Genomic DNA, 12,794 nt, shown 5'->3' with positions numbered 1-12,794 from the left:
GCACTTGCAGCAGTTGGCACAGAAAGCCTGTGGAGCAGGTACTGTAAAAAGAGCACTTTAGAACAAGGCCGTTGTAAAAAGTCAGAACGGGAGAAGATAAAATATGAAGTCAGTGAAAGAGCTGTTCTATACAATCAAGTGATTAATCGAGTCCCTTCACTGCTGCTACAGTTTGCATCTGCCAGTCGTGACATGGTCGCTCCTTCAGGCCTTGCCCTGCATCTTTTTCCTTGCTTCATAAACTGACAACTAATTCGGAAAAGAAAAAGCTAACTTTCTCATGCACAAAGAAGTGTGCACTCTCTGACATGGTCTTATGAACACGAAGTGACACAATAAAATACTTACCAGCTTTATAAGCAATGGCATTTGATGCTGGGACAGACTTCTTGTAACAAAGGTATACACTAGATCCCCACTGAAATGGGAAAAAGTATTTAAAAATGTTAATACAAAACTTATGCATTACGATTCTTCACATAACACTAGAAATTACCTTGTCTACGATATTAAAATTGAAGCTGACCGATCCATCGTGCGGCAGATTGGAATGCTGATGGCAGACCCTACTTACTACCTCTTTATGCATTACCTATAGGACTGCTAATGAAAGCGGAGAACAGCACTGGGCTATTTCAGGCAGGTCCACAGCTAATGAGGAGTGGAAGTTGAACATGCGAACCCTCGGTCCATTCTAATGGGGCTCTGCAGAGCTGGATTCCCGGATTCCAGAGCTCCGTCCGCAGGACTGCTGTGGGTTCCAGCAGTTGGACCCACAGCAATCATTAAGTTAAGGTATATATTATTCTATGGATGTGGCAAAAAAGGACAGGACTCCAGATTCACTCATGTATTTGCGAGATTTTGGCTCTTATTCGATAGATGGGGATAAGTTTAGGGGCATAACCACTGCAGTCGTAGAGGGTGCAACAGCAACCAGGCCTGTGCGGAAGAGAGTCCGCCGATGCTACGCCTACTTCAACTGGATGTGTGTCACATGACGCACATTCAGCTGAAATGCATTATGCTGCAGAGATGTGTCGGGAGTGCAAGTTGTTGGCAAAGCATAGCAGCGACAAAGCGCTGCCCATCGCTTGCATGCTGAAGTCAGCTGAACGCCATGCATCGTGGAAGCAAGGGATGGTGAGTAATAATAATCTTTATTTTTATATAGCGCTAACATATTCCGCAGCGCTTTACAGTTTGCACACATAGTACAATTCTAACAGCGGCAAAACAGGGGACATATACACCAGCATGGGCCTAGGATGGGGGAGACATATTCCAGCATGGGCGACATTTATACCAGGATGGGCACAGGATGAGAGACATATATACTAAGATGGGCGATATATATATCAGGACGGGCCCAAGATTGGAAACATATGTACCAAGATAGGAATTATGTATACCAGGATTGGCCCAGAATGGGAATCATACATATCAGTATGTGCTCAGGATGGAAATCAAATATACCAGGATGGGCCCAGGATAGAAGACATACAGTGGGGCAAAAAAGTATTTAGTCAGTCAGCAATAGTGCAAGTTCCACCACTTAAAAAGATGAGAGGCGTCTGTAATTTACATCATAGGTAGACCTCAACTATGGGAGACAAACTGAAAAAAAAAAATCCAGAAAATCACATTGTCTGTTTTATTAACATTTTATTTGCATATTATGGTGGAAAAGAAGTATTTGGTCAGAAACAAACAATCAAGATTTCTGGCTCTCACAGACCTGTAACTTCTTCTTTAAGAGTCTCCTCTTTCCTCCACTCATTACCTGTAGTAATGGCACCTGTTTAAACTTGTTATCAGTATAAAAAGACACCTGTGCACACCCTCAAACAGTCTGACTCCAAACTCCACTATGGTGAAGACCAAAGAGCTGTCAAAGGACACCAGAAACAAAATTGTAGCCCTGCACCAGGCTGGGAAGACTGAATCTGCAATAGCCAACCAGCTTGGAGTGAAGAAATCAACAGTGGGAGCAATAATTAGAAAATGGAAGACATACAAGACCACTGATAATCTCCCTCGATCTGGGGCTCCAGGCAAAATCCCACCCCGTGGGGTCAAAATGATCACAAGAACGGTGAGCAAAAATCCCAGAACCACCTGGGGGGACCTAGTGAATGAACTGCAGAGAGCTGGGACCAATGTAACAAGGCCTACCATAAGTAACACACTACGCCACCATGGACTCAGATCCTGCAGTGCCAGACGTGTCCCACTGCTTAAGCCAGTACATGTCCGGGCCCATCTGAAGTTTGCTAGAGAGCATTTGGATGATCCAGAGGAGTTTTGGGAGAATGTCCTATGGTCTGATGAAACTAAACTGGAACTGTTTGGTAGAAACACAACTTGCCGTGTTTGGAGGAAAAAGAATACTGAGTTGCATCCATCAAACACCATAGCTACTGTAAAGCATGGTGGTGGAAACATCATGCTTTGGGGCTGTTTCTCTGCAAAGGGGCCAGGACGACTGATCCGGGTACATGAAAGAATGAATGGGGCCATGTATCGCGAGATTTTGAGTCCATCCTCCTTCCATCAGCAAGGGCATTGAAGATGAAACGTGGCTGGGTCTTTCAACATGACAATGATCCAAAGCACACCGCCAGGGCAACGAAGGAGTGGCTTCGTAAGAAGCCTTTCAAGGTCCTGGAGTGGCCTAGCCAGTCTCCAGATCTCAACCCTATAGAAAACCTTTGGAGGGAGTTGAAAGTCCGTGTTGCCAAGCGAAAAGCCAAAAACATCACTGCTCTAGAGGAGATCTGCATGGAGGAATGGGCCAACATACCAACAACAGTGTGTGGCAACCTTGTGAAGACTTACAGAAAACGTTTGACCTCTGTCATTGCCAACAAAGGATATATTACAAAGTATTGAGATGAAATTTTGTTTCTGACCAAATACTTATTTTCCACCATAATATGCAAATAAAATGTTAAAAAAACAGACAATGTGATTTTCTGGATTTTTTTTTCTCAGTTTGTCTCCCATAGTTGAGGTCTACCTATGATGTAAATTACAGACGCCTCTCATCTTTTTAAGTGGTGGAACTTGCACTATTGCTGACTGACTAAATACTTTTTTGCCCCACTGTATATGCCAGGATGGGCGACATATACACCAGGATGGGAATCATATACACCAGGATAGAGACTAGGATAAATTACATATATAACCAGGAAGGTAAAAGTATATACCAAAATGGGGCCCAAGATGGGGAACATATATACCAGGATGGGGGACGTATATACCAGGATGGACCCAAGATGGGGGACATACAGTGGGGAAAATAAATATTTCGTACACTGACGATTTTGCAAATTTTCCGACCTACAAAGAATGGAGAGGTCTGTAATTTTTATTGCAGGTACTCTTCAACTGTGAGAGACAGAATCTAAAAATAAAAAACAGAAAACCACAAAGTATGATTTATTTATTTAATTACCTTGTAATGATTTCCTTTCCTGTTCAGTGCAGATGTCACCGTATCCCAGAATTGCAAGAGGAGGAAGTTCACCGACCGCCATATTGGGACACACAAGTGATGGGTGTCTAAATATGGAAACTGCCCAACCTATTGCACGGTACCACCAGTGGAACACAGTCGCAAACATGCCGTCGCCGGGATCTGCCGAATGATTCACTGACCGCCGACATCTTTGTACTGGAGGAGCGCATGCTCAGTTTTAACATGACCGCCGCTATCTGTCTGCACAAAGATGGCAGCGGTCTGATTTACTGCGCCTGCGCGAATTATGCGCAGGTGCAGTGAATCATTCGGCTGATTCCGGCAGTAGATGCGCAACGTGTCTACAGGAAAAGGAAGCTGCTCACATTAAAGGAGTTTTTTCCACGAACGAAAGTTCATTTTAAAAATTGACTGTGTCTGACCATGTGCGGAGCATACCGCATCTCCTGAGCAGGGGAAGAAGCAAAAGATAATACTGACATTACAGCAGGGGATCACAGTGGATTCATTTTGTCAGGTAAAATATTTCACTGACCGCTTTTAAAAAATATTTTACCTCACAAAATGTATCCTCTGCGATCTCCTGCTGTAATGTCAGTATTGTCTTTTGCTTCCTCCCCTGTCCAGGAGCTGTGGTATGTTTGGTACACGGTCAGACACAGGCAATTTTTAAAATGAACTTTTGTTCGTGGGAAAACCCCTTTAAAAAGCAAATATCAACGCCAGCATGGCTCCTCCTGAAAAGTACGCCAATGAAAGGAAAGCAGCAAAGGCACAACGTCGAAGACAACAATGGCAAATGAGACTCTTGAAGAGCAACAGCATCGCTGGCACAAAAACAATGCATATAAGTGTAGACGTCAAGCACGAGTCCCCTGATGCGAAAGTCATTAGATTATCACAGGATGCCATTAAGCAACAATAGCACCGCATGCCTGCCCCCATTGTGACATTACCGCCCTCCCGATGCAATAGCATCGGGCCTCCATCTAGTTTTGACATAATTAAATTGCATTTTATTGCATGAATTCCGTAAGGATTTGATTACCTACCAACGAGAAAGAATTCTGGCTCTCACAGACCTGTTTTTTTCTTTAAGAAGCCCTCCTACTCTGCACTCATTACCTGTATTAACGGCACCTGTTTGAACTCGTTACCTGTATAAAAGACTGCCCACACATTCAATCAATAACACCGAGCCTCTCTGACCTTTCCCGGCGCCTGCGCACTGCAGTACTTTGCTCTGCCCGCAACAGGGCAGACAAAGTATGCCTGCGCCGGAGCCGGAGCATGAATGCAAGAAGAGGACGTCATCGTAAGAAGATAGGAGACCCAGACCGATGTTGTGAATTCTGTGGCAGAGCTCCCTCCTGTGGTCACGAGTGGTACTGCGGCTTCTGAGTTTCCTTCCTCAGGTGATGTGGTGAAGTCGTTAGGTGCTGCTCTATTTAACTCCACCTAGTGCTTTGCTCCTGGCCTCCAGCCAATGTTCTAGTATTGGTCTTGCTTCCTCCTGGATCGTTCCTGTGGCCGTCTGCTCTGCATAAGCTAAGTTTTGCTTGTGTTATTTTTGTTTTGCTATTTTTTCTGTCCAGCTTGCTAAATTGGTTTTTCTTGCTTGCTGGAAGCTCTGGGACGCAGAGGGAGCACCTCCGTACCGTTAGTCGGTGCGAAGGGTCTTTTTGCCCCTCTGCGTGGTTGTTTGTAGGGTTTTGTGTTGACCGCAAAGTTATCTTTCCTATCTTCGGTCTGTTCAGTAAGTTGGGCCTCACTTTGCTAAATCTATTTCATCTCTGCGTTTGTATTTTCATCTCTACTCAGTCATTATATGTGGGGGGCTGCCTTTTCCTTTGGGGTATTTCTCTGAGGCAAGGTAGGCTTATTTTTCTATCTTAGGCCTAGCTAGTTTCTCAGGCTGTGCCGAGTTGCATAGGGAGCGTTAGGCGCAATCCACGGCTGCCTCTAGTGTGGTTGGATAGGATTAGGGATTGCGGTCAGCAGAGTTCCCACGTCTCAGAGCTTGTCCTATGTCTTTTGGTTATTGTCAGGTCACTTTGTGTGCTCTGAACTTCAAGGTCCATTGTGGTTCTGAATTACCTAATCATAACAGACCGGACCGTGACGCCCATCGGACCCGGACCGCAGCGGGACTGCCCCTGGGTGAGTATAATCTAACCTCTTTTTCTCATCTTTCAGGATACATCGGGGGCTTATCTACAGCATTCCAGAATGTTGTAGATAAGCCCCTGATGCTGGTGGTCGCAGCACATACTCGATTTTCGGGGTGACAGGTTCCCTTTAATTGAACTGTTGGCACAATTATTAGAAAATGAAAGAAACGCAAGATGATTGACAATCTTCCTCCGTCTGGCGCTCCATGAAGGATTTCGACTCTTGGAGTAAGGATGATTCTGAGAAAGGTCAGGAATCAGCCCAGAAACACACAGGAGGACTTTGTCAATTGCCTGAAGAGAGCTGGGTCTACAGTCTCAATCATTACCGTTGGTAACACACTACGTTGTCAAGGATTAAAATTTTGCAGGGCATGCAAGGTCCCCCTGCTCTTGTCAGCACATGTCCAGGCCTGTTTGACGTTCGCTAATCACCAGAGGAAGCTTGGGAGAAGGTCATGTGGTCAGATGAGACCAAAATAGAACTTTTTGGTATCAACACCACTCGTGTTTGGAGGAAGAAGTAGGAAGAGTACAACCCCAAAAGTACCGTCCCAACCGTGAAACATGGTGGGGGAAACAACATACTTTGAGGGCATTTTCTGCAAAGGGGACAGGACGACTGCATAGTATTGAAGGAAGGATGGGTGGGGTCATGTATCGCGAGATTTTGGCCACCAACCTCCTTCCCTCAGTACGAGCATTGAAGATGGGTCCAGGCTGGGTCTCCAGCATGACAGTAACCCGAAACACAGCCAGGGAAACTAAGGAGTGGCTACGTAGGAAGCATTTCAAGGTCCTGGAGTGGCCTAGCCAGTCTCCAGACCTGAACCCAATAGAAAATCTTTGGAAGGAGCTGAAACTCAATGTTGCCCAGCAACAACCCCGAAACCTGAAAGATCTGGAGAAGATCTGTATGGATGGGTGGGCAAAAATTCCTGCTGCAGTGTGTGCAGACTTGGTCAATAACTACAGGAAATGTCTGACCTGTGTAATTGACACATGGTAAGGTTTTTAATATTAGACAGTGTAGGACTGTCCCGATCAGAGTCACTATGTCGCGGTGGGATGGCTTTTATGCTATTTTTGATCAAAAACAGTATTACTAAGAACTCTGTTATTTAAATGCACTTTAGCTTTTTACTTATTTAGTTACAGCAGGGTTTTTGCTCATCTTGTTTCTTGTAGGTTTTTGTATGTTTTGTGGCCAAAGGGAACATGCGTTTATGTATTGCTTGTATACCAACTCAAACCAAGCTCAATCTTTGTTTTTTCTCTGTAATTGCAAACAACGGTTTCTGCACGAAATATTAAGTTTTGCTTTTCTATTGTATCAAATACTTATTTCATGCAATAAAATGCAATTTAATTATTTAAAAATCATATAATGTGATTTCCTGGTCTTTACTTTTAGATTCTGTCTCTCACAGTTGAAGTGTACCTATGATAAAAATTACAGACCTCTCCATTCTTTGCAGGTGGGAAAACTTGCAAAATCGGCAGTGTTCAAAATACTTATTTTCCCCACTGTATACCAGGATGGGGAACATGAATACCAGGATGGGGCCCAGCATGAGGTACATATACGCCTGGAAGGAGCTCAGAATGGGGTACATCTACTATATAATCGTCTAATTCTGTTTGTCAGTAACGGAAATCCCGCGTCGCTGATTGGTCACCACATAGTTCACTCACGCTTACTGAACAAGTTCTGTCAGTCACAGTGCCACGCAGTTCAGTCACTTTTACTAAACAAGTTCTGTCAGTCACAGTGCCATGTAGTTCAGTCACGTTTACTGGACAAGTTCTGACAGTCACAGTGTGATGTAGTTCACTCACGTTTACTGGACAAGTTCTGTCAGTCACAGTGCCACGTACTTCAGTCACGTTTACTGAACACGTTCTGTCAGTCACAGAGCGACATAGTTCACTTACGTTTACTGAACACGTTCAGTCAGTCAATGTGGTGTACAAAACTATTTTGGGTTGATATTGTTAACAAATATATTATAGTGTTGATGTACTTCTTTCGTCCGATGATTTATTTAAATACAGTTAGATATTCATGTAATGGTTTATATATTTTGATGATCTGTTTAATAATTTCGTTCAGCTGTATTAAGTTCTATGAGCAATAAAATTTAATTATCATGTATATATTTTACCTGGAAAATCCTGTGTATTCTTTGTATTATTCTTAAATCTTCATAAATAAACTACAGTACATACATATTCTAGAATACCCAATGCGTTAGAATCGGGCCACCATCTAGTTACTACATAACAGGGAAGGGGGCTACATGTATGTCCTTATAGGATTTAGAAAGCTACAAGAGCCCATATATCTGACCAATCCAAAGTGAGCACGGGTCCAAATTTTGCACCATGGCACATCCACTGGATAAATTATATTGGGAGTAACCCTTCAATATAGCAATCATTTTTGTTGGACATCTCTCCATTCTATAAATTATTAAACTAGATATCTCATTATTGCATTGGCTTTATCTACAAGTTTTGTTTTGCTACATTCTGAATATAGTATAGACTAGATGGTGGCCGGATTCTAACGCATTGGGTATTCTAGAATATGCATTCCACGTAGTATCTTGCCCAGCCACGTGGTATGCTGCCCAGCCACGTGGTATGCTGCCCAGCCACGTAGTATGCTGCCCAGCCACGTGGTATGCTGCCCAGACACGTGGTATATTGCCCAGCCACGTGGTATATTGCCCAGCCACGTGGTATATTGCCCAGCCACGTGGTATATTGCCCAACCACGTGGTATATTGCCCAGCCACATAGTATATTGCCCAGCCACGTAGTATATTGCCCAGCCACGTAGTATATTGCCCAGCCACGTAGTATATTGCCCAGCCACGTAGTATATTGCCCAGTCACGTAGTAAACAGCAGAGCCACATAGTATATTGGCCAGTCACGTAGTATATTGGCCAGTCACGTAGTATATTGGCCAGTCACGTAGTATATTGGCCAGTCACGTAGTATATTGGCCAGTCACGTAGTATATTGGCCAGTCACGTAGTATATTGGCCAGTCACGTAGTATATTGGCCAGTCACGTAGTATATTGGCCAGTCACGTAGTATATTGGCCAGTCACGTAGTAAACAGCAGAGCCACATAGTATATTGGCCAGTCACGTAGTATATTGGCCAGTCACGTAGTATATTGGCCAGTCACGTAGTATATTGGCCAGTCACGTAGTATATTGGCCAGTCACGTAGTATATTGGCCAGTCACGTAGTATATTGGCCAGTCACGTAGTATATTGGCCAGTCACGTAGTATATTGGCCAGTCACGTAGTATATTGGCCAGTCACGTAGTATATTGGCCAGTCACGTAGTATATTGGCCAGTCACGTAGTATATTGGCCAGTCACGTAGTAAACAGCAGAGCCACATAGTATATTGGCCAGTCACGTAGTATATTGGCCAGTCACGTAGTATATTGGCCAGTCACGTAGTATATTGGCCAGTCACGTAGTATATTGGCCAGTCACGTAGTATATTGGCCAGTCACGTAGTATATTGGCCAGTCACGTAGTATATTGGCCAGTCACGTAGTATATTGGCCAGTCACGTAGTATATTGGCCAGTCACGTAGTATATTGGCCAGTCACGTAGTATATTGGCCAGTCACGTAGTATGCACCATATCCCTGTTAAAAAAAAAGAATTAAAATAAAAAATAGTTACATACTCACCTTCCGGAGCCCCCGGATCGAAGCGGCCGGTTACTGATGCTCATCGCGCGCTCCGGTCTGAAGAGTGCATTGCGGTCTCGCGAGATGATGACATAGTGGTCTCGCGAGACCGCACGTCATTATCTCGCGAGACCGCAATGCATGGAGCAGTCACCGGGGCGTCGCGAGGAGCATCGGTGACCGGCTGCTTCGATCCGGGGGCTCCGGAAGGTGAGTATGTAACCATTTTTTAAAAATTATTTTTAACATTAGATCTTTTTACTATTCATGCTGCATAGGCAGCATGAATAGTAAAAAGTTGGTCACACAGGGTTAATAGCAGCGTTAACCGAGTGCGTTACACCGCGGTCAACGCTGCCATTAACCCTGTGTGAGCGCTGACTGGAGGGGAGTACGGAGCGGGCACTGACTGCGGGGAGGAAGGAGCGGCCATTTTTCCGCCGGACTGTGCCCGTCGCTGATTGGTCGCGGCAGCCATGACAAGCAGTTGGCGAGACCAATCAGCGACTTGGATTCCATGACAGACAGAGGCCGCGACCAATGAATATCCGTGACAGACAGAGAGACAGAAGTGACCCTTAGACAATTATATAGTAGATAGGATTTGGACATGTGCATTTCAAGTTATAAAGATGAACTGATGACAGGTACATGGCACAGTAATTGTATTGGTCTTCTTACCACTCCAGTGTTAAGGTTCTTGTCAATCTTACAGAAGGTGTGAGGTGGAGTTTCTCCCTTGTTGGTGATGATCACACATATGTCTGTAACTGCTAAAGAGTTTTGAGTGCGGTCTAATGAGGCCCGGCGATAAGTGATGAATATTCGTGACGAGCTGGTTGAGCTATTATTGACATTAGCACAGCGTCCATATGGAGTTGCTTGAATGGTTTCACAGCCAGACATAAGGCGTTCTTTTCCTTCATACAGCACTCTGAAAAATGAGAAAAAGTAAAGATATGTAATGCAGAACAAATATTAATGAAATACAAATAACCAAGGTAACAAGTCAACACCGAAGAGAGGGCAGCGATCTAGCAAGTGTTTGTTTTGCATACAGTTTAGGACATTGTTCATACATACTATTCAAAGAAGCATTGTTCCCTAGACTTGGACTCTCAATAGAAAAAAAGAAAGAAAAACATATCCACTTTAAGTTCCAATGTACCTGCATCTGATTTAAAAAAAAAAAAAACACCTTGCAATTCTCTTGTTTAGAAATCTGAGGAAAGTGCAACAACCCTTGGGCCTGATAGACGCTTCTGTTACAAATTGCTGAAGAACATTTCAGGTGAGAAGTGGAGACAAATGACGAAAACTTAACAGATACTCATGGTCTCTAATATTACTAGTGAGCAAAAACTTATTTTCTGAAACATGGAGATCATGCTACTTAACTGTACATACTTCAGGCCCATTTTATCATTTAAAAGACATAACCAAGTCATGACCATACACAATCAATTGAAATTTAGTTTATTAGAAACTGGTTATGCATAGATTGAAAACATGAAACATCAAAGGATGTGGATGTGAAAGAGTTTTTACAAGCACAAAATAAAACTGATCTGGCTATCCATGTATTGAGTCCTCCATAATGCGACCTTTATTTCCTTCCTTTTCGCTCCCCTACAGTCATCCTTGTGATCTCCCCTCTGTGCCTGTAGACTACATTTCCAAAGAAGCAGTGCTCTTTGGCTTCTCTACCAGAACTGCATCTGCCACAGACAGGGGTGGATTAAGGGTAGCCAGGGCCCCGGGCTGTTCAGACACTGTGGGCCCCCCGCTCATGTGACGGGGTCATCATATACCTGAACCAGATTATTCCAGAAAAATAGTTGCTGAGTGAAACTATAACCTGTCAAACATCCATTGATCTAGTCAATTTACTCTTCAGTTCAGTATATAGTATACAGTGTATAGTGTCTGTGTATAGGTAACACTGACTCACCAGTGACGTCTCTAGGTGAAGTCCTTCATCTTTCATCAAGCACAGACCACCATCACTTCAATCAGCCAGGACTCGTCTCTGCAGGAAATAACAGTTATCTCGAGCTCCGCTTGTAGAACATAATACTTAATTTTTCCCAACTTCTACATTACCCCACATGAAGAAAAAGAGGTGACAGTGTCACTCTACAAAGTAACAGGACCACCTCTCCCATTTAAAACAGTGTCCTCAAAAAATATAATAAATACATCAGTGCAGTAATAATATCCCTTAATTAGCCCCCATGGTAATAATAATATCCCCCATCCTGGCCCCGTGTATCTCATTCCTGACTCCAGCCATATGTTCTCCCATCCTGCCCTCATGAGTATCCATTCTGCCCCATATGATCTCCCCATCCTGCCCCATCAGTCTCCATCGTATCCATCCTGCCCCATGATCCTGCACGATCTGTCTCCAATCCTGCCCCATGTCTTTCATTCTGCCCCGTGTCTCCAATCATGCCCCGTACCTACATTCTGCCCATGTCTCCAGTCCTGCCCCCAGTGTGTCCAGCATCTCTGCCCCCAGTGTGTCCAGCATCTCTGCCCCTTTGTGTCAAGCATCTCTGCCCCCAGTGTCAAGCATCTCTGCCCCCAGTGTCAAGCATCTCTGCCCCCAGTGTCAAGCATCTCTGCCCCCAGTGTTAAGCATCTCTGCCCCCAGTGTCAAGCATCTCTGCCCCCAGTGTCAAGCATCTCTGCCCCCAGTGTCAAGCATCTCTGCCCCCAGTGTCAAGCATCTCTGCCCCCAGTGTCAAGCATCTCTGCCCCCAGTGTCAAGCATCTCTGCCCCCAGTGTCAAGCATCTCTGCCCCCAGTGTCAAGCATCTCTGCCCCCAGTGTCAAGCATCTCTGCCCCCAGTGTCAAGCATCTCTGCCCCCAGTGTCAAGCATCTCTGCCCCCAGTGTGTCAAGCATCTCTGCCCCCAGTGTGTCAAGCATCTCTGCCCCCAGTGTGTCCAGCAATCTACCCCAGTGTGTCCAGCAATCTACCCCAGTGTGTCCAGCATATTGCCCCCAGTGTGTCCAGCATCCTGCCCCCAGTGTCTCCAGCATATTGCCCCCAGTGTCTCCAGCATATTGCCCCCAGTGTCTCCAGCATATTGCCCCCAGTGTCTCCAGCATAATGCCCCCAGTGTCTCCAGCATAATGCCCCCAGTGTCTCCAGCATATTTCCCCCAGTGTCTCCAGCATATTGCCCCCAGCTTGTCCAGCATTTCTGCCCCCAGCGTGTCCAGCATTCTGCCCCGGGATCACCGCTCTCAAAAACAAACAAACAAAAAAAACTAAACACGAGTTCTTACTTACCAAGCCGCGCTCCTGTGGCGGGCGAAGCTTCCTCCCTCCACTCAGGTGAAGCGCACAATCACCGGCGGCTGACAATGACGTCAGACGCCAGCGAAGTGCACGCTGCGGCACTCGT

The 12,794-nt window shown here is 44.9% G+C and overlaps 1 protein-coding gene across 2 annotated transcripts in view; it reads right to left on the bottom strand.

Moving 5' to 3' along the window:
• DENND4C (DENN domain containing 4C) overlaps window positions 1-12,794 on the bottom strand; it is a 181,820-nt gene that overhangs the window by 90,371 nt on the left and 78,655 nt on the right. For both annotated transcript variants that reach the window (XM_069766158.1, XM_069766167.1), the window contains exons 3-4: window positions 10,061-10,313; window positions 349-418 (exon numbers count right to left, since the gene is read on the bottom strand). In XM_069766158.1, coding sequence (XP_069622259.1) covers window positions 349-418; window positions 10,061-10,313 — 323 coding nt within the window. The remainder of the gene's footprint in view (window positions 1-348; window positions 419-10,060; window positions 10,314-12,794) is intronic.

The sequence above is a fragment of the Ranitomeya imitator genome, chromosome 1, assembly GCF_032444005.1.
Source record: "Ranitomeya imitator isolate aRanImi1 chromosome 1, aRanImi1.pri, whole genome shotgun sequence".
NCBI lineage: Eukaryota > Metazoa > Chordata > Amphibia > Anura > Dendrobatidae > Ranitomeya > Ranitomeya imitator.
The sequence above is the reverse complement of the archived record's forward strand: the minus strand, read 5'-3'. Positions and strand labels throughout refer to the sequence as shown.